The sequence below is a fragment of the Xyrauchen texanus genome, chromosome 39 (genome assembly GCF_025860055.1).
Source record: "Xyrauchen texanus isolate HMW12.3.18 chromosome 39, RBS_HiC_50CHRs, whole genome shotgun sequence".
NCBI lineage: Eukaryota > Metazoa > Chordata > Actinopteri > Cypriniformes > Catostomidae > Xyrauchen > Xyrauchen texanus.
This window is the reverse complement of record NC_068314.1, coordinates 25202041-25225899: the sequence shown is the minus strand read 5'-3', so window position 1 is coordinate 25225899 and position 23859 is coordinate 25202041. Positions and strand designations below refer to the sequence as shown.

At 35.6% G+C, this 23859-nt stretch overlaps 1 protein-coding gene across 2 annotated transcripts in view; it reads left to right on the top strand.

The window, feature by feature from the left end:
• Nucleotides 1-23859, top strand: part of LOC127633039 (succinate--CoA ligase [GDP-forming] subunit beta, mitochondrial-like) — a 161020-nt gene that overhangs the window by 45665 nt on the left and 91496 nt on the right. For both annotated transcript variants that reach the window (XM_052111902.1, XM_052111903.1), the window contains exons 4-6: nucleotides 17038-17137; nucleotides 21171-21261; nucleotides 23241-23393. In XM_052111902.1, coding sequence (XP_051967862.1) covers nucleotides 17038-17137; nucleotides 21171-21261; nucleotides 23241-23393 — 344 coding nt within the window. The remainder of the gene's footprint in view (nucleotides 1-17037; nucleotides 17138-21170; nucleotides 21262-23240; nucleotides 23394-23859) is intronic.

Sequence of the window (23859 nt, the reverse complement as noted above, 5' to 3'; positions counted from 1 at the left end):
AAAGTTTTTAATTAAATATAAATAAGTTATACAAATTTAATCCTTACTGTTTTCTCCAAGGAACTCCTTCCTTATAGGCACTGGATGTGGTCTGCTCACTCTGCTGGAAAATCTAGGGGCAGCGTGCGTCAAACACGTGTTCCACAACAACACTAGGCTGCCCACAGATGCGCCTGCCTAATAATCGGCTTGATATACTTGGAAATTGGCCGATGCCGATTATGTAAAAAATGCTTAAAAATCGGCCGATTAATTGGTCGACCTCTAGCTGTTTTAACCCATTTCATCTCTCCCACAACAAGTGGTTCTGATCTTTAAAGAGCCTCTGACATTCCCAATAAAAACAAAAACACAGCAGATCAGTGATATACGGCTGTATGGATGTAGGTGAGTCAATATCAACTGTTATTGTATGGAAATTTGCAGTCACAAGATTGTTTTAAATATACGGGAGACTGGGGCTAGTTGTGATTACTCTTTACAACAGTGACAATTTCTTAAAAGAGGTTTATTTTTGAAAGTCCAGTTCTGCATAGCCACATTCCTTAAAGTGTTGACTGCAAAAAAGCAGTATGTAATTTTTACCGTTATTGCCCAGGAAAACATATAGTTCTTTGAACACATTTAGATTGATGACTGGGAAAGCTGTCCCAGGGTCTATGACTAAGGTCTTCTATGCTATAGTGTACTCATTGGGTCTGGAGGAGGGTGGACAACCTATAAAAATGTTGTCCCGTGGATTGAAGTAACTGCCTGACCTCTATTGTCTATCTTAGTGCACATAGTGCTTCTGAACTGTGAATTACCTGATTTGTTTTTAGACTGCATTATTTTCTTCCGACCAGCTCTTTACCAACATCTTTCGCTCTGTGAGTCCGTTAAATCTGAGCAATAGCTTTGCTTTTTACCGGGGAACTGAAGGGAGATAGGGGACAAGACGGCGATGTTGATTGACATGGACATGGATTTTGACAGCTCGTGGAATGTTCCAGAGGATGGAATAAAGCAGTGAGCTAGCCGGAGGTCAGATACTACATCTGGATTTACACACTCGCTCCAACTCAATCATGGCCGGTCTGCCTCAGATGGTAGTGTTGGGATCGAGTCCACCTTAGTTGAATCCTCTGAGTCTGAGTCTTTAAACAATCAAGTTCAAAAGGGGCCAAATCCAACTCAAAACCGAGTTTATAACATGCCGAGTCCGAATGAATCTGTTCAAGAATCTGAATTAAAATTGTAACCGTAAACTCAACATCAATATTTTATGGTTATTTTAACCTTCACAACTAAGAAAAACAATTCGTCAATATAATTGCAGATACCATTAAAACAATATTTATATTCTACAGTTCTACACTTCACACTTTTCAGTCCTCCTGCTGTGTCCATGTGTAGCCTACTTCCCTAAAGTCAAGATCAAACTCACCTTGGGCTGACGTTTCATTCTTTTCACATTATATTTATTATGGATAATAGGTGAATACAGACTTCTCCCCTCACTTGTGTTCATCCTATTTTCAGACTTTTCTACAATTGAAACACGAGTGCCAGCTTTACCGGTAACACACAGAGGTTGTGATACAAATATGTGTGTGTGTGTGTGTGTGTGTGTGTGTGTGTGTGTGTGTGTATATACATATACATATACATATACATGTGTATATATATATATCATATGCACAGAATGTATGATAGTACTACTGTAAAAAGCACATCATTATGAAGACAAAGCCATATCCCGGACATTTATTGGTAATTTTTAAATTGTTGTGGGACACTTTTTTTTTCAGGTCTGAAAAAGAGGACATGTTATTAGTTATTAACGAGATAATCAAATAGTATACTGAACAAACACAATAATAGAAGTTGTTTGTATGTGAAGTCGACCCTTTTATTATTGATATATATATATATATATATATATATATATATATATATATATATATATATATATATATATATATATATATATATTTGTTGATAAAAACTACTAGAAGAACATGTCTAGAAGTCGGCGTACCCGTTACTCTCTTGTCTTCATGGTTTGATATTGTGCTTGGACAATGAATCAGGAAGGGTAATGAAAGCCTCTCAGCTTCCCCGAGGAAACTTTTCTTATATAATTACTTCAGCATTCTCTGGTGAGTTTGAAATATGCTTTTGTGGAGCCAGTACAATCTCTCTTGGATTAATCCCTCACAAAATGGATGTTTACCATGCAAGCAAACTGAGTTGAACCAATTTGTATCTTATTAATGTCTGAAATGGACAGTTGATCATCTGAAGAATTTACTCTGCAGAAATCAAATTTAAGGGGCAGACAAGTCAAAGATTTGGAAACAAAGTTTTGACAACTTAAATTAGTTTGGCCTGTGTTTATGTAGTGCATTAACATCTAATTAGTCCTCTATTTGATCATCTCGACATGAAAAATCACCTAAGCTTTGTAGGTAACTACTTTCCAAATAACATGTCAGTCAGCTTAAGTAAGTTTCGACACTGGTAAATTCTCTGACATTTGTGTTGGCTTTAGCGTGTAAATGAGCTTCAGGAAAACTTTACCGTGGTCATTGAAATTTTGATTACTCCGCAGTATCATTCTGTGAAGCCATACCTATCTCCACTGCAAACATTCCCTGCATGCATAAGGGTGGACATGCTTTCAGCACACAACAACTTCATACATAAAAGACAGATGGCGTGTGGAATTATTTGACCACCATTACCTCTCCTGGATCCCTAGGAAAACAGCCAATCTTTTGCATGTTCATTATTGTCGCCACGCAAACCCAAGTCAAACACAATTTTCATTTCATTTCACCTCACTTTTTCACAGGCAAGCACGCTTACAAGCTTTAATACGCCTATACGCACATGCCACACAAGCGACACATTTCCATTCTCCGTAGCTGATGTCGGTGGCTGAGATTTGAAGTAAGGTTAATGTGGCACACTCAAGGGCACTGTGAACAGATTTGCCATTTCCTGCAGCAGCAGAATGCTCTCCCTGCCTGATGTTGCCATGGACAGGCAAGAGAACAGAGAACTAAATGGCTACAGGACAACGGAAGATGATGAAAAAGTATGAAAAATGCCTACAGACAGTCTGAAATGCTAAAAATAGTTATTTTGAGAGGCTGTGTGAGATGGAGATGATTTATGTAAGCAGCATCGCTTTTCTGTGTTCGCTGGATTCATGCGATCCGATGGATGGTATTGTGTTGTCTAAGGAAGAAGATAGAGACAAGATGCTGACTCCAATTTCATCCAAACTTTAATTACTTCAAATCTGGGCTATTTTAAACTTGCAAAGCAGCACTCTATTGATATTCCTCAAATATTCTGGCTAGAGTTTGTTCTAAACCCAAGTATTACAGACTCTCTCTATTGTAAACTTGATAACACTTCCATTTGAAAACAGTAGTGAATGCAGAAGGTATCAACAATTAACAATATATATTTACAGCATTTATTATTCTTGGTTAATGTTAGTCTATATAAATTCAATTGTTCATTGTTGGCTCATGTTAGTTGATAATGCATTAATATTATATTGTATTATAACTAATTTTATATGTATACAAAGTATTGTTTATGCAAGGAATACTGTACAGTCAGCCGGTTGTTATTACAAAATAAACCCTGACAGTAATATCAGAACCCTGATGCAGTTTAAGTGGTATGGTGAAATTTATAATTTTAAGAAATTTAAAATGTAAAGTTTGTAAATTTCCAATTGACTTGCATTGATAGAGTATTTAGAATTCAAAATGTAACCACAAGTCATGATAGCATTGGAATATTTGCAAATTGAATTGTGATTTGGTCTTGTATCTATTTAATCATATAGCCACCTTTACTTGGAGACAGGTACTACTGATACCTTTACTTTATGCACACTCACTGTTCATTCAGTTTACTTTAGGAAACTGCAAATAAATATCTACATTTATATTAGCTTACAATTAAACGAGATATACATTAGCATACAGTGTTATTTGTGCAATTGCATTGTGACACAGTGATCGTAGATTTGAACTGTATCCTTTTAGAAGACACATATATGTGGCAAAATGTAAATGGAATGTGCATAATCAATCTGATCGATCAAGACACATGAAGAGTAAATAGTCTGATTTACATGGCACACAAGAGTTTATGACGAAACTCTGGCCTTTCCCTTACAACTTTGTGTTGCACCTGGAAACACTCTGAAGAAGGTGGGAGATCATTATGAAGGATTGTGATGAGGAGCAGGTGGATAAATTTAACAAGAACTCGGCTGTCAGTGATGTTGTGACAGTTGAAGTTGATATAACACACAGTGAATCTTAAGACAGAAGATGTGGTGCTCTATTATGAACCTCTTCTCTGTTTCCAAGCAGACTGGCGGAGTTAGAGCCAGATCATTGTACCTCTCTTGTTCCTGTGCAGGAAGGAGTATACTCTGATGACTGGATTTGGAAAGCACTGTGGCACAATGGCTCACATAGGTCAAATGCTCGTTCTGTCTTAGGCCGCACACATACACAATTTAATTTTAATAATTTGCTTCATTTCAAAATCTGTTTTCAGTTTTCTAATTGCGAGTATTCCAAAGTTTGTAGGAATGGAGATTGTTTTCGAAACATTCCATTTTTGGTGTAGCAAAACACTTTTGTACTGTGATTGGAAGGCATAAACATAGTGAAATCAATGTATTTTCAACATAAATTCAGAAGTGATTATAAATGCAGATGTGGCAGGTCTAGTTGAAGAGGTTAATGGAAGTTGAAGAGGTTAATGGAACTTTTCACACGTACACAAATATCAATGTTGGGATTTTAAGAAATTATATTAGATTGTTCAAATGAAAATTGCATACAAATGTATGTTTTATCCAGCTCTTCCCACTGTTATGGGTAAACGGAGCTCTGTGGGACTATCTGTTTATGTCTAGCCAATGGCAGAAGTGGATTGTTCGGGAAATCTGTTTGAAAACAATAATTTTTTTTGCATTTCCATTTATTGTGCTGCTACTCAGATAGCACACATACATCCCAGAGATGCCTGTTTGAGATCTTTTGATCTGGAACGCATCACAAATCTAATAAACATCTTAAAATGATCAGATTTATGATCATTCCAAATCTTAAACGTCTCAAAGACATACTCAATGTCAAAAAGACATCTGAGAGGTCTAATAGACGTATTGCAGATGAGCAAACAACGTAAAATAGACGTCTTCCAGATCTAAGCACACACATCTGATAGATGTCTGGGAGATGTACGTGTGCTATCAGGGTAGTGGCACAAATATGGACTCTTTCTGAAGTCTGACCTTTAGGCACACACAATGTTCAACCTTAGAAACAGTAGTCCCCCAACTCAGTTCTTCTCTTTAGTGTGTTTTTCTTTGTGTTGACCCATTTTACCATCTTAAACACACATAAGGGATATTGACTCCCCTCTGTTCTTGCTCAGATGTCTGGAACTGTACAGTCTACCCTCACCACAACCCATTACCACAGCCCCATTGCTCTCGCAGAGAAATATCAACAGGGCACCTCTGTTTCTCTTACCCTGCAGTCATGTCTGCTTGCAGAGAGACATTAGGAACAGGAAACGGTGAAGCAGAAGAAGCAACCCAGCTCTACTCACTGCTGTCATTGCTAAATAAGCTTTAAGTTAATATTAGTATATTAATGAGGAGTTCCAGGGCTGGGGGGTGTCTGAATTACTGCAATTACTTCCAATGCGACTGAAACTGTACAATCATATTTGTTGAAACATGGAATGTTTTTTTTTCACTTGACAATGGGGCAAAACAGTATGTTAGGGCAAGAAAATATTAGCATTTCACTCCAATAAGCATTAGTTTAACTCTGGCTCAGAGGGATATTTTTTAATGTTTCTCTTTTTTGCCCTCATTTTAAATTATAAACTGACAGTAATGCAAATTATACCCTGAATTAACGAAGTATGTTAATTTAGCATTCAGTTCAGTTATTAACGAGATAATCAAATAGTATACTGAAGAAACACAATAATAGCAGTTTTTCTAGTTTTTCCTTTTGTTAGCTTCAATTAAAGAGCTGATGCCAGTTGTCAAGAAAACTGGCATGCAAGTAATGTAAATGTTTTATGTGCTATATTTATTGATACCAAAATATGGCAGTTGTTCCTATATGGATTTTATTGTTAGTGACAGGTCTTTGAGAGCTAAAATTGTATGCATTGTTTTTCATAGTAAAAGCAATAAATAAACTCTAAATAAAATGTATCTTATTTTTTCCAACCTCACAATGAATTAATTTTAGTATAATTACATTTTTGGAAACTGACTACCAACAAAGTATTGTCGCAGTTTTCTGGTGAATCTAACAACTACAACAACTTTGCGTTTTATTCACTTTCACACAAATCACGAGTACAACTGTTGATTATGACTTTATAAATACTTATTTTACGCTCTATTACTGATACACTGCTATGTTGTGATATCAATATGCATACTATAATGCATCATTTGAAAAACAATACATTTTAATGCTTGTGTTACAGACTCACCTACATTTGCACACTTATTCCAGTGTGATCCGCTTTCACGGTAAGCTACCTCGTAGACTTTTGTACTTTGAACTCTGAAGTACGCAGTGCGAGACTGTTCAAGCACGGCAGCTGACACGTGAGACAAAAGTGTCAGAGAAGTGACACGAGATGATGTAGTTGCTTCAGAAAATGTGCTTTTCATTTCTCTTTTTGTTTTTGGACACTATTGGTAAGGTTTAGGCATTGATTAAGGGTAAGGATGTCTGTTTTGTGTCTACCGCTCATTTGTTTTAAGGTCTCTGTTGGTTAAGTTCAAATGAAAGTTTTAGGTTTAGAAGGTACTTTTTTGCTCATGTAAGCCTCCATCTAATATTCACCTCAAAGATCTTGTCTGATTACGACACCTATGCACTCGCTTTTGCCAGCCCCCACTGTAAATTTAACTGGGAAATTGTGGCCAAATGTGTAAAACGGCACACAGTTTCATTTTGCAAAAATGTTCTTGAGACCAGCCTGTGATTTAAATGGTATGGAAATAGTATTGCAATATAGAAAACTTTGCCAGTGGAATTTTCTGTCTTCTGCATCAAAGTTACATTTATGCCAGCCCACACTAAATATGTTTAGTTGTTGCTCCTAGAAGTACAAGGTGAAGAAATAGGTTATCAAGGTTTTTTTTTTTTTTACAGAACATGCATCTTGAACACAAACATTGCAAGAGCTTTCTCAAAATCAACATATTCCAGTCTGATTGACTATAGCTACACAATTTCTGGGAGGATGTGTGCACAGGTTTTTATCAGTCTGATGGGAAACAAACTTATAACTAGTCCAGCAGACATGAGCTGCTTGTAAAAACCACTCCGGTGTAGAAATGTTGTATTTTGAGCAATTTAAGCTCTGCTGTCTGTCACAGGTGATGGTGCAGTTCTCATGCTTGGAGCTCCAGGCGGTTCCTGGAGAGAGAGGTGTCCGGAGCAAGTTCATATATCATCTTAAGGTGTGACTTGATGTGTAGCTTCAGGTTAAACAATACAAAAAAGGCAGTTTTGTTTCTTTAAGGCATTTGAAGTGTCACTCTGGTGATGGGTGAGACGGTATTATCAACATGAGTATTTCTTGCTCTTATGTTGAACTGTAAGATGTTGCAAGGTTGGTAAAACAAGAAACTGCATGGTATTTAAACTAATTTCAAAGCCATAAAGCCACAGTCCATGGGGTTCCTCTACTTTTTAATTTGTAGTTTGCATCATTAATCTATGGAAAATAAATGGATGCTGTAAATTAAAGTGCACCATTTGGCATGAGCATCACTCCTGCTCTGGCTAAATAAACATAATTGACAAGTGATGGATTGCACATAATGTACTGAGAGTCTGGACACTGTGCAGTATTTGGTGATTGGATAATAATGTTGATAAACGTAATTCAGTCCAAAATAATCCAAGTGTGTGAGACCACTTGAACATTTGGGATTAAAATTGTAATTTAAAACTGAAGTAAACACATTTTTAGGATGTTGTGTTTTGTGACATTGAGCATGTTAAATTTTTGTACTAAATTTTGTTCTGTATTTCCATTTGAATCACAGAAAGATGCTCTTTACACCATTTTAGGGTAACATGAATCATTATTTGTTTTTTTTTGCAAACTTGGGGAGTATTTTGGGCCCTGGAGAAGTTTTGACATGCCTTGGCATTTGTGCTTTTTTCAGTTGCTTAAAAACATATTAATGGCTAAAGTCTGATAACACTGTATTCAGCACAAACTGGGCTACTACGTGAGCAACATGTGTGTACAGGTTTGTATTTTTGAGAAAATAATGTTTATGCATGGTTTTTGAAAAAACTAAAATTTGAAGTCACTGAAATAAGGCCATATAACACATACTAAACATTTGTCCACAAGACTTTTGAGAACTGGATCTTGTAGCCTAGAGTTTTTGCTACAAATTGATGTGAAAACCATCCTGATCACTCATTCATGCAAAACAATATAGTAATTGAACTTTTGTAAGACACTTTTAGTGTTGATAGGTAATATGCGAGGAGGCGTGAACTATCATGAATATGGAGGTCATTTACACCTGAGGATACAAAGACCCCTCCCCTGGGCCTATCAATGAGAGATAGAGAATGAATGTGAGGAGACTTAATGATCCAAATCAAGTTTTAAGTTAAAAGAAGTAATCTGACTATATATTTTCTTTATATAAAGACTTTAGTTAATTTTAGACCTACACTACCGTTTAAAAGAAGTCTCTTCTGCTCAACAAGACTGGATATATATGATCCAAAATACAGAAACAACATTGATATTCTGAACTCTTTTTACAATTTAAAAGAACAGTTTTCTATTTGAATATATTGTAAAATGCAATTTGTGATCAAAGCTGAATTTTCAGCATCATTACTGCAGTCTTCAGTGTCACATGATCCTTTTGAAATCATTATAATATGCTGATTTTCTAATATGGGCATATTTAAAGTTTATTTTACTAATTTACACCTGAACACATATTTGCAAGCACAAGCTTTGTTGAGGAAAATTAGGCATTTTAAACACTAGATAAAATATAATCTAAACATTCATATTATTTTTATATCATATTACATATCATATTTATATCATACAGCATACAATTTACATGTGCATGTTTATATAAAATAGCATGTCAACTAATGAAAATGAATAGACTTACTTGTCTGAAATTGTATCCTCAGCTGGATCAAATCTCTCTTCAAAATACAAATGTTCATCTGAGTCCCGCTCTTCTTCTGAGGAAAATGTTAAATCTTCGATAATATCCTGGAGTTTTCTCCGTGTGTCGTTGCAAACGCACAGAAAAATGAATGAAAAGTACTTACAACCTCACAGTCGGGGGCGTGTACATTTGCATTTATCGTCTCAGCACATTAGCGTATGAATGGCGCGCTCTGCTGGTGGGTGGAATCACATTACAGATAATGAGATGGACCGGTAAAAACTGTACATCGCTTTGTTTCAAACAGATTGCATTGCAGGAGAATATTTGTTTTAAATTTGAATTGTTTTATTTAAAAGTAGACATTTTAAGCTTTCTTTAGACATATGTTTCATGTTTGAGTGAAAAGAATTCACTGAGTTTCAGTTCATTTTTGTGACGTGTTCCTGAAATATGCTCGTGAACATAGAGACTGCTGTAAGCTCACCCTTTTTATTTTCTTTATTTTACAAAAGCACAAGATTTTGTTGTTATTGTGAGTGTCCACAAATAAAAGTAGACCCTTTATAGTCTCTATTGATGTCTTACACTTATCTGTATACCCAAACATTTTAAGTTGTTTCTGCTGTAATGACGAAAATATCCAGCAGGATGCGCCGGCGCGTCCGTCGACCCCAGAGGGTTAAAGCAAAAGTGGGACATAACAAATGGATTCTGATTTTCGGGCAATCTGTTTGACTAATCATTCTGCTGATAATATAGGTGTAATGGGGGAAAAAAGCTAAATAACAGTATTACTGGTCTCAGATTTGTCTCAGACTTTTGGACTCCACAGTATATTTTAATATATTTGGATATGCATGTGTTCATTATAGCACTTATTAAATTCAAATGTAGTAATTGGAGGTGCAGAAGTTTTTGTCCTATTAAAAACATTTTACTCCTTTTGTGTATAAAATCATGACCACTCACATAAGATGAAGTCTCTTGTCATATCAGTAACCTAATAAAAGGTTTTTTATTCTAACTGTGGCAGGGGTGCCCTCATGGGGGCTGCCATTTTGCATGTTACAGTATCATGTCAGATGACTTAAAAGTATTGTTGTTTTGTCTTATAAAATTTTCCATCTAATTTATTATTAAACTCAAATCTAGCATATTATATCTGTTAGTTTTAGTTGCCACTTCTTATACAATCAACATTTTAAATTGACTTGTAAGGCTAAAATATCTGGTATAATTATCACATTTGATTATTCACACAATATCTCCAAATTTCGGTTTTATGAAGATAATCTTTCAATTTCATCTCAAAAACGTTTGTGAACTTCACAGTAAAAATTACTTGAATGAAAATTACATGAAGAAATTTTGATTAATTTTAAAGCGACATTTTTGTCAGAAGTGCAAAAAAAAAAAAAGAAACTGGGTTAAAACTCTGAGCCTGATCCTAGTTTTGCAAATAGTGGGGTGCTATTCATTTAACGCTGAATGCAAAATGCAGGGTTTTTAGAGTTGAGTTTAGAATGGCAATATCTGGAGCACTTGTGCAACAATCGGGCTTCACTTGTTATGCATACTCTAGAGATAGCACCTCTCAACACCATTTCCAATGTAAACATGAAGTGTTTAAGTAATTATGTTATGTATTGCAGTTATGTAATAAACTAACTTCTTGCATGTGGCTTATTGGATTCATCAGCCACCACCGGAGACCATTTTTGACCCAGGATATACCCTGCAAAGTCCACATTGTTGTTTGATTTTGTCACAGTTCCGTGGCAAATAATTACATTTATTCAGTTGTGCATTACTGCACATTTGCCTACAATTAATTGCATCAGCTCCGTTTAGAATGTGGTTATTGGTTCGAACTCTTTGATGCAGACATTTAACATCACAATGTCCTGAACTTGAAGCATTAATGTTAAAATAGCATCAATACTATAGGAGCTGTCAATATGTGAGTTTTTTTCCAACTGAACACACAGTGCATGTACAACTCTGTCATTCATTTAATTGTCTCTTTCTCTTTCTTTCACTCTATCTTAGCTAATTTCTGACTCCTGTAGTGCTGATCTAATATGCAGTAGTGTCCTGTCTAGGGATGCACCGATACCACTTTTTCTCAGATATCACTTTTTTAATCAGTTAAGAATATCTTAAATTATTGTGTGGAAATAATTGGGAGTGCTCTTTATTATGTAAAGAAACACAAACCTCTAACTACATATTATTTCTATATATATATATATATATACACTCACCTGAAGGATTATTAGGAACACCTGTTCAAAAAGAAAGAAAGGTGATTTAAGCAATTTTGAGCGTGGCATGGTTGTTGGTGCCAGACGGGCCGGTCTGAGTATTTCACAATCTGCTCAGTTACTGGGATTTTCACGCACAACCATTTCTAGGGTTTACAAAGAATGGTGTGAAAAGGGAAAAACATCCAGTATGAGGCAGTCCTGTGGGCGAAAATGCCTTGTTGATGCTAGAGGTCAGAGGAGAATGGGCCGACTGATTCAAGCTGATAGAAGAGCAACTTTGCCTGAAATAACCACTCGTTACAACCGAGGTATGCAGCAAAGCATTTGTGAAGCCACAACACGCACAACCTTGAGGCGGATGGGCTACAACAGCAGAAGACCCCACCGGGTACCACTCATCTCCACTACAAATAGGAAAAAGAGGCTACAATTTGCAAGAGCTCACCAAAATTGGACAGTTGAAGACTGGAAAAATGTTGCCTGGTCTGATGAGTCTCGATTTCTGTTGAGACATTCAGATGGTAGAGTCAGAATTTGGCATAAACAGAATGAGAACATGGATCCATCATGCCTTATTACCACTGTGCAGGCTGGTGGTGGTGGTGTAATGTGTGGGGGATGTTTTCTTGGCACACTTTAGGCCCCTTAGTGCCAATTGGGCATCGTTTAAATGCCACGGCCTACCTGAGCATTGTTTCTGACCATGTCCATCCCTTTATGGCCACCATGTACCCATCCTCTGATGGCTACTTCCAGCAGGATAATGCACCATGTCACAAAGCTCGAATCATTTCAAATTGGTTCTTGAACATGACAATGAGTTCACTGTACTAAAATGGCCCCCACAGTCACCAGATCTCAACCCAATAGAGCATCTTTGGGATGTGGTGGAGCAGGAGCTTTGTGCCCTGGATGTGCATCCCACAAATCTCCATCAACTGCAAGATGCTATCCTATCAATATGGGCCAACATTTCTAAAGAATGCTTTCAGCACCTTGTTGAATCAATGCCACGTAGAATTAAGGCAGTTCTGAAGGCGAAAGGGGGTCAAACACTGTATTAGTATGGTGTGCCTAATAATCCTTTAGGCGAGTGTGTGTATAAATATATATATATATATATATCGCTTATTAAGAAACACTTTATTATTTACTAGTATACTGGATAATGTAGCACCAAAATTAACAGTAATTCAGTTCAATTCAATGGAACTTTTTCTTTCTTTTTACCCCCCCAAATTTTTCAACTTATATCTGGACTTTAAAGGATTCAGATCTCTTTTTTGTTCAATTTAGTTGTTAGACATCAGTCCACTTTTCATTCACACAGTTAAAATATTGTTATAAATTGTAAACACATACTAATGACAATAATAATAATAATGAATTGTTATTAATATTTGTATTATTGACTTTTAGTTTTAAATACAAAAGTAATGCATTTAAATCGTGCACTTTTTAAACCCTCATGCTTTTATTTTGACATTCTAAACTCTCCAGGAAGAGAGTGTTAAGTCTTTTCCCTCATCTGCCTCTCTTCTGTTGTTTTGTTATATCTTTCTTAGTTTAGAGCAAGTGTTTCAACGACTTCCCTATCTCTGTTTTGGTGACTTCTGCGTTCTTATCCCTCTCAGTCACATACATGATCAATGCTATCAGCTCTGTGTGGCAGTGATAAATTATGCATGCGCTCATATCAGGAGTCGTAGAGTTGTTGTTTGTGTGAGACTAAGTAGTGATTAGTGAGTCTTTATCAGCACATAAAGTGTAAACTCTCCTGTCATCATGTTCTTTAAAGTGTAGTGCAACCAAAAAGAAAAATGTGTACAATCACCTTCATGGCGTCCCATATGACTCTATATTCTGCGGAACAAAAGTTGAAAATTGAATAAACATCTCTCATTTACATTGGTCCGTGTTCAGGTGAGAACTTGCATTAAGTACTTACTAAAACTGACTCTACTTGACTTAAAACTGACTGAATTTGGGTTGTTTCTCACCAAAATGTATTGTATGCCTTATGAAGAATTGAAATATAATGCATGGACTATTTATATGATACTTTGTTCTTTTTAAGCTTAAAAGCTTCCATTGTATTGCAGTGATGGTTATAAATTTACTGGGCAAGTGGCTAAATTTTTATGTTCAACAAACCCAATTTGTAGTCACATTTGGTGCTTGATAAGTTTTAATTTTGTACCCTGGCTCCTCCCCTTTCATCTCAAAGGTTCTTCTTTTGCTCTACAGCACATAAATCTCCTCATAAACTTGCTCTTCCTCTTGTAATGAAGAGATTTCTCTTTCCTCTTCCTTTTTTGTTTTATTTCCCAGTTGCCTGCAGGACATGTTTCTTCAAGTTGCTTTGAACTTATTTTTAATTCTCCACCATGACAGACTTTTATGATCATTTGAAGACATTAATGAATTTGTGAAGTCATTATACCATGTGCCAATTCAGTGTCCCTGTGGCAGCCTATAAGGCGATGAGACTTTGGCTGGATGTGTGCTGTGTAAATGTGACATGATTTAAAACTCATTCTGATCCTCGGGCCATAAACGATTATGACACCAAACAGAATGTGTTTCTGTCAACTTCTTTGACTTACCTTTGACCTTTTGTGATTCAGTTTATGATGCTGCAATGCATTTTTCCTCTCTTTTTGGTTCTCTTCTTAATTTAGGTATGTTTTTTACTGTTAGCTTTAGTTTCCTTTTTTATGTATCTTTGGAAAGAATGCAAATATAAAGTGGCTCAAAGTTATTGTACAATTGAAATAAATAGTATAGTCACCTCAAAGAGTATTTGGACACACTTTTGGATGCTAAAGCCACATTTAAAAAGCAAAAATTGAAAAATAAATAAAATATATATATATATATATATATATAAAATTGCACACAATTTTCATTTACTGTAACACTTTACAATGAGGGTATATTCATTAACATTAGTAAATGCATTTGGTATCATGAACTAATGAACAATACATTTTTACAGCTTTTATTTATTTTTGTTAATGTTAGTTACTAAAAATACGTCATTTTTAGTTCATTGCGCATTAACTGATGTTAAAAGTTGCAATTTTGGATTTAAAAAAATGTATTAGTATATGTTAAAACTTAGTTTAATTAACTAAGATTAATAAATGCTGCAAATGTATTGTTCATTGTTATTTCATGATAACTAATGTTGACAAATGAAACCTTATTGTAAAGTGCTACTTATTAAACCAAGTGGCATCTGTAAACAAGTAATGCTGGACCTTTTCTCAGAACTAACCTTTGAGCCATTTTTGGAATAACTTTTAACCAGCTGATCCCAAAACATTTTTAATGGACATATGAATTCAGTTCACACAGGTGCCCTAGCAGAGTAACAACAGGTGTAGTTCATCACATTAACTGTGAACATGATCCACTAAGTTTGACATCGGCTGTGTCTTGTTTGGAAGTCTGCGTCCTCAGGAGGTTGCATTTGTCGGTGGCATACATCATCGAGGCAGTTTCGTTTAATAAAAAGCGAGTAGAACACTTCGAATGCAGCCTTCGAATGCGACCTACTTTGACGGGAATTTGGAGGATGCAAGAGGTGTATCCTTTGTGGGAACTCACAACCCACAATTCTTTGCTTCAGTGGAAATGTATAAAAAAAATTACGTCAATTTACCCGTAAATATGATTTTCAAACGCAAGTAATGTTAATTCCCAAGTTGAAGTACCTCAGTAGATGAGTGCAGAGTGTATAATATGTATAATTATATTCATATATAATTAAAATAAAGTATTAGACTTCGAGTACACCTCATACATTCCCTTCTAAAGGGACTTTGTTCCCTTCTTACTCAAAGCGCTCACACTTGTTAAAGTGTGGCGTGCTGTCATAGCAACCATGATGTGTTCCGTTTCCGTTTGTCCTACGAAGGCCATCTAATTTAAACAAGGCTTGTTTATAGGAGGACACTCTGTATACTGTAGCCTTCAAAGGACGTGACATCCGGAGGATGCATCCTTCCAAACGAGACACGGCCATACAGAATATTTACAGAATATAGAATATAGTTTTTTCGTATTATTTGAAGCTAACAAAAACCTTTTTTTATCATTTAAAATGTTATGCCTTTTGGTTTTATATTTTGTATTGTAATGCAATGACATGAATACATGTTTAAGTGTGGCTAAAGTATAAAGTGTGTCCAAAAATACTTTTTGGGGCCTCTGTATATTACATAATTCAATATGTAAATCACAAACCCTGGTATAGTTTTAAAAATCAAGGTAATGTTTCACTGAGCTTCTTCGTAGTCACACAAAAGTCACTCTATAGTGTATGGCCCTGATTCACCAGATTTGATAAAATGATTAATACAACAATATTGATCAAATGCTTCAGCAAAGTGCCTCATGATAAGCTATTATTTCCTCAGCTGTGAGCTTCCATCTCTGTGAGTTTTCCATGATGAAAGAAATTATGACTAAATTGCCAATCGTCATGGAAGACACGTGATAAAAAAAAATATGCCTTTGGTCATAAGATTAATATCTGTAATCAAATTACGGCTGAAAATACACACTCCTCTTCCCAGACTCATATCTTTTTATTTGCTTGTTTATCTGAATATTCTTTTGAGGCTCTTTGCTGTGGTATGAGTTGACAGTACCTCCTAGATTAAGTTTTAAATTAAGCAAACTGGCTGGAAGTAAAGGAATTACATTAATTAGTTTCCACGGTAGTGGGTGGCAAATGTTACTGGCTAAAAACGTTTTTTGTGGAGCATGGAAAGCTGGGTACCACGTTAAACTGCATTCAGTTTTGTCTTATGGAACTTCGTCAGAGTAGACATCATATTTAATTTGACAAAATGAGGCTGTGAGGAATACCTTAATATTGATCATTCAGCTGAAAAATATTGAAAAAGCATTTTAACAACAAAAAAAATTCCAGCGAGCAAACAATTCAACATGAGTTGTGAAAAATTAGATGTGGTCTAGGACATAAACATAGATCAGCCCATAAAAAAACATTTTACCTCTATCCCTCATGGCCTTGTCTTCTTTCATGTCAAGTAAAATATGATATCTACCAAGACTATGGTCGATTGGAGAGATTTTATGCTAAAGAAATGTATTATTTATTATATATATATATATATATATATATATATATATATATATATATATATATATATATATATATATATATATATATATATATATATATATATATATTTTTTTTTTAATGAGCACAGAAACAAGATAGACATACAGAATTCATTTAATAGCAGCGATTGGTCTGTTGCAATCTGACTTATGCACTGCTCATGCATCAAGTTCTTGATCAATTAAACGGAGGCCATGCATTTGGTCATATGTGACTTGTTATATAGTACTATTGTTATATAGTTCACATGCATTTCATAATTTGCATATGACATATTCACATATCTCAAATTATGGCATGTCTTCTCTCTTACAAATTCATGTTTTCTTTGTATCTTTTGGCTCTAACCCTATACATCCTTTCTTTCATTTCAGATGCAAGGGAGATTGTCCTGAAAGCTCAGATTTTAGCAGGAGGGAGAGGCAAAGGAGTGTTCGACAGCGGCCTGAAAGGAGGGGTGCATTTAACAAGAGAGTGAGTGCCTGCATATATCCATTTTCTGTGGACAAATAGATCTTAAATTCCTATCTTTCATTCCTTTTAAAACTCAGACCATTGCTTGACACTCTGCATTTCTCACCAAGAATATAAGAGCAAAATATCACACTGCCCTTAGCATTTACCGGTGCCCACAAAACTCAGTTATAGTATGGAATGATGGATTTCTCAGCTGTTTGTAGCTTCAGTAGCAATGAACAAATTATAAGTGTAAAAGAAACTGTAAAAATGTTGTGTAAAAAAACCCTTGAGACGTGTGCAATATAGCAATCTCTGACAGCCAGAGCAGAAACTTTAGCAGAAAGCCACGCGGTTTCCTCAAGTAGGCGCTGATTTATGACCGAGTGCCCACGTCGTGTATCACTGTCACTGTAGTGTACTTTAGCATTCGGGATGAAGAGAATCATCTAGAGAAAACATTCTGAACCGCAGCCTGATCTGTTTTATCTAGCAAATGAGCACAGCACTTTTACGTCCCTGAGAGTTCGGCGAGAGTTCGGCAAGATTTCTGGGTAACACTTTACAATTAGGTCCATTTGTTAACATTACTTAAAGCTGCACTATGTAAGATTTTTTCGTTAAAAATGAACAAATTGCCATTATTGTTTAAGTACATACGTAAACAATCAGTGTTCAAAACAATGTCCTTACCTTACCCCGTTTTACTACAGTAAGCCAATACAAATTATTTGTATTTTGAGCGGTCAGGTTGGATTTTGCATGAAATTGTTGGCTTATGTCGTTCCTCTTTGCGTCATAACATGTCCATAAACAGTGGAAAGAAGCACCGGCTGTCTCGTTTTCTGTCCGAGGACACTTTTCAGGTCAGTCAGTCACGTAGTCCACGAGAGCAGCGCTGCAGTCGGGATGGATGTTTATCTGTTATCCGTTTGGCGAAGTTGTTTACCTGCTATAATGCTTGGATTCAGTTTGTAGGCTGGTAGGGTTGTAATGCTTTTATGAAAAGAACGTTTCCTGTGTGTTTACTGATTGTGATGTATCTACGTTGTGCTGTTAAGTTATGCTACTAAATGTACGACTTCTGAAATTGACTTCTTGCCCTTGTTATATTGCATTTTTAAGTATTATTAAGTATTTACATTTACATTTACATTTATGCATTTGGCAGACGCTTTTAAGTCGCTTTTATCCAAAGCGACTTACAGTGCAATTATTACAGGGACAATCCCCCCGGAACAACCTGGAGTTAAGTGCCTTGCTCAAGGGCACAATGGTGGTGGCTGTGGGGTTCGAACCAACAACCTTCTGATTAACAGCCCTGTGCTTTAGCCACTACGCCACCACCACTCAAAGTATTATTTTCATGTTTAATAAAATATATTTTATCCCCATCATTTTTTTTTTATCCTTTTTTAGTGTTTTTAGTTTACAGTGTTATTACAGTTTCACTCACTTTATCAACTGAGGCTGTACCAGTGTTAGTTTTTCGTTTTAGTCATAGTTTGCCTTTTGACAGTTTTACTCTGAAAAGAATTACATAATTTTAGTCAACGAAATAATGTTTTACCTGATGATGTGCAAAATTGTAACTGTAACAGACCAGACTTAATAACAAATACATTTTCCATGAGGATACATTTTGTGTAGTGTTTCTTATGGAAACCACATATTCACAATGCAAGTTACTCAACGCGTATTCTGACTTGCGGGTTGTTTCTCTGTGTAGATGTAAATTGTTCCATAAATGTTGTGGATACACTGAATCTAGTCTATAAATAGGATGTGTTTGAATGAGGTATTTACACTGTTTTAAAGCTGATCATTTTGCTTGTGTTAGCGCGTTCAACTCACGCAGCTCAAGCGGATAAATCCTTAACATACTGTCTGGATTAATGGATTAAATTACTCCATATCTAATATCTTCTGTATACATGCTCTCAATAAGTTTATTTTCTGTTTATATCTTGCACTGTTAATATCTTGCAGTATCATTTTTATTGTCATATTTTCGTCAGTGATTTTAATGATGAGATTAACACTGGGCTGTACGTAATGTAAAAATAATGAAGTCTTCCATTGAACTTGTATCATCCATCACGAGTTTCAACTCTTAAAATGATAAATGTAGTACAATACAAACATTAATAGTAGATAAAACTCTTGAATAATCATATTAAAATATTCTGGTAACTGGTGGTGGTTTGTTATCATTGTTGAAGTGCTTTTTGTATACTGTCAGAAAAGTGCAATATGTGTAAAAATATACAAATGAGAGTGTTATTTATCTTCACCAAAGCAAGTAATATTTCATTTTTAAATGTTTAATTGTTTAACTTAATAAAAGCAACATGAAAATGGCACGTTATGACTCTGGCTCTGAATATCTTCCAGTCATGATCACACACTGGCAGTAAGCTCAAATCATGAGATTCATGTAAAGTCAAGTCAAGCCGGTCTAGTCAAGTCAAGTGGTTTTTATTGATTTTATATGCAATGTGTTCTTCTGCAAATCGCTTGCAATTCAAAATTTTAACCACAAATATCGCTAAAGAGCACAACGTTATATAGTGCATCTTTAATGCTTTAGGTATCATAAACTAACAATATATTTCTTGCAGCATTTATTAATCTTTGTTAATGGTCACTTAAAAAATACTATTGTTTAATTTTAGTTCATGTTAGTTCATAGTGCATTAACTAATGTTTACTAAAGCAACTTTTGATTTTAAAAAATGTATTAGTATTTGTTGAATTAAATTAACATAAAATTAAGTTTCATTAATGCTGTAAAAGTATTGTTCATTGTTAGTTCACGTTAACTAATATTAACAAAATTAACCTTATTGCAAAGTGCTACCAATTTCTGATACCAATAGTAAACCTTTTTTTGTCCTTTTTGCCGTTTTCATTTATAGTACAAAAGAGAGATAACAGGAAATTATGGGATTGGGAAAATTCGTGAGCCAGATTTGAACATGCAATTTCAATATACGCACCATAGCTCAATGTGTCAGTACACATGTGTTAAACACCAGGTGACGGCTCTGACAACTGAAACATATTTAAAATGTTTGTGGTGACGAGAAGTAGACAAATTAGCAAATTGAACAACCTAGTCTCATAGAATGAACCGTTACTATAGCTACATTTTTGCAAACTGACTTTTATGTCCTGGTGAAAGTAACACTAGAGGTGCTAAAACGTATGTGCCTTTATTCACTTTCCACAAATCACAACAACAACGGCTGATTATGACTTTATAAACACGTATTTTTCGCACTATTTATCTCACGCTGCGATGTTGTGATATCAAAACACTTACTCTAATGCATTATTTGAAAACCAATACATTTTAAAGCTTGTATTACAGACCCACCTACATTTACTCACTTATTCCAGTGTGATTCGCTTCAGTGGGAACTCACTTAATATACTGTTGGACTTTGAACTCAGAAGACTGCGTCTGCGTTTGAGCCCATTCATGGATGCTAAAATGAAAGTGAAATGACAACCAAATTGACACAAAGTGACATGAAATAATGTGGTTGCTACAGAAAAAAATGCTTTTCTTGTTGAATTTTCTTTTTAAAAAGTATCGGTTAGGTTTAAACGATGGTTAAGGGTAAGGATGTCTGTTTTTTTTCACCTCTCGTTTAACTTTTAGGACACATTGTTAGGTTTAGGCTAAAGTTTTAGGGAAGGAAATTATATTTTTAACACACTTTCTTAGTGACCTAGAAATAATGCAGAATCTTAAAATGTTCTATAACTTTGAACTATGTTATAAACTATGTTTGTTTGATGTTTCAAAATCCTGAAAATTTGTCAAGAAAAAAAATTTTAAAATCTGACATTTGGACCAAACTATATTCTTGAGTTTTCCTCCATTTTAAAAATGTTATAAAGTTCTAGCAGCCTACTTCATTTCTTCAGTGTCCAGTGAGTTATTATTGTTATTATTATTATTATTATTATTATAATTCTGCAGTTTTTAAAAGTGTCTACAATGATTGTCTTGCTCTGTTATTGATGTGTCTCTATATTTCAGCCCTGCTGTTATTGGAGAGCTGGCCGGTAAGATGCTCGGCTTCAATCTGACCACCAAACAGACCCCTAAGGAAGGAGTGAAAGTAAATGCGGTATGCAGGAGAGCATATTTTCTTTTTATTCTTTTTTTACCTTGTGTAACTCGTAATTTCAGCTAACGTTGTTCCTCTGAATAAATGATTACTCTTGCACACGGAAATGAAATTTGCTCTTACTCTCTCCACTTTCTTTTTCTTCCTGGTTGCAGGAGAGAATTCAAAATGCACTAGTTTTCTTTCCTCTTGGTCTTTTTTAAAGAAATTTTATTTTTTTCTATTAGCTGAGTTAGGTGTCATGGTTCACTGAAATGATTCAACCGTACGAGTCAGACGTGTGTGCAGGGAATGTTGGTAAACAGCCATTTCCATGTGTCACTAACAAGCTGAAATATAATTTCCCTCCTTATTTCTCTGTTTCTGTGTGTCTGACACCCACACAGACTGGCATACTCCTACACACAAACTGTCTGTTTAACGGTTTCATTCGTTCTGGAGGTAATGACGGTTTCCTGCACTTTGCAAGTGTTTATTCTCCTCTCCCTCTCGTTTTAAAATACGGCTTACAGCTCCACATTATTGCCCGCTTTCATTCCCATCTACCTCCGCTCAAAACTTTGTGCAAAACATAATCATAACATCTGTTTATTTCCTTCCTGAGAAAGAGCCACAGGGGAGAAAGTTTCTGGAAGAGTGGGACAGATTCACCAGGAAGGTGGTAAAGAGAATCAGGGCTGGGATGCAACCATTGGAAATGCCAGTTCGAGCGTGTGGCATGCCCCCCACAATCTTTCTCACACTGCATTTGAAAGAGCGTCACATTTGCTATTCAATACTCCAGTTTCCTTCTCACATGGATGCGTTAATATATAAGAGGTTTTCCTCATGAATTCAGAATTTAGGATCAGTTTATTGAGAAAAAAAACAGAAACAGTGTGTTTATAAAAAAAAAAAAGGAATAGTGTACTCCTCTTGTTCAGCCTTCTGTCGGTACTGTTGCACATTGCACTCGTAATCAGCACATATTTATTTTGGCGCCCATAACGAGCTGTTTAATTATGACATCAATTTGTTGGCTAACCCTGAAGGTTAAATCACCGTTGGTTCCCTTTTGCAATTCCAGTGAGATTTTAGAATAGCAATTTTCAGTTTTTGAGTAGAATAAGAATAATTTTACTACATAAAATAACACACGACTGTAAGTAAAATATGAATTTGGAAGCCACTGTGTTGCTTTGTTGCTGAAAAGTTGCTTCATATGGAATTCAATGGTTGACCAATTTTTTTTCAAGCACATAAACTTGCCTCATTGTGGTAGTTGTAGTCCTTAATTAGCAGCTTAGCAATTATTTTATTTTTTTAAATAGAGCAGCATGTTGCAGGCTGGATTCAAACATATGCGACCAACACAACGCTGTTGATTTAACGTGTTAATTTATTGAGATTAATTATGTAAACGGAAATGCAATTTTTCTTACCAATGGATAAATTTTTGCGAGTCCTAGTCAGCAGGGGGCAGTAAGCGCTGCTCCAGCTGTACAGACAACAAACCAACTGCTGGATGCAGTAGAATGCAAGGGTATTGAGCCACATTTAAGTTATAAACTACATTTAACTTGAAATGGCATCCTAAAAATGCAGCATTTTTGACTAGAGAAGCTAAAAACCAGTGAAACACGATGTGAGACGCACCTAAAACTTTAAAAACAATTTTTTTTTACTTTCTCCCCTTGCTTTAATTTTCTTCTCTCCCTTTCCTCTTTTCTGTCACTTCCCTTTTCAGCATTCCACTTCCCTATAATTCAATCATTTAAAGTGGGGTTTTTTCCACCTCCTTGTCACTGATTCCCTTCCTTCCCACTTAATATCTCTCATCTAGCTTCATATCGGCTGTCAGTTGTATTAGCAGTAGCAGCAGGGCATAGTTGAACATGTGACCTGCTTCAAAAACATGAGCCTGTTCATGATGTACTTTATTTTTTAACACATCAACATGGACCTCTGTCTTACTTGGTGGGTTTGTTTGTGGTGAGCAGGTGATGGTTGCTGAGGCTCTGGATATCTCCAGGGAAACATACTTTGCTATCCTGATGGACCGTTCCTGTAACGGACCCGTGATGGTCGGCAGCCCTCAGGGTGGTGTGGACATAGAGGAAGTGGCTGCCACTACACCAGATCTCATCTTCAAAGTACAAACACTATCTTTCACAATCTCTTTTTTAATGAATGAGAAGAATTGTAAAGTGTAGAAAACAATACTTTTGTGTGAAAGGACGGGCCTTATTTTAAGAGTTCTTGCACCAAGCACATAAGTATAGACACATAACTTGTGCTATGCCATAAGTCATACATGCAAAGTCAATTGGCATGGCCATTATGTTTTGGTATTTTCTTGCTAGCATGCTCCAGGTGCTAGTAGGTTTGGCGAAATTGCAAGCGCAAAGGGCTAATGGGCTGGGTCAAAAGCTACAGAATTTGGAGGTTCTTCTCTGGTTGTTTTATTGTCCTATATAGTCCATTCCCTCAAGCACCAGCGATATAAACAATGATAGCACATTTATAAGAAGTTGTTAGTGTAAATGTACTGTATGCAATGCATTAGAATAATAGAAATAATGGCTTTTGTGCTAAATTCAAATTGCATTTCAAACAAAA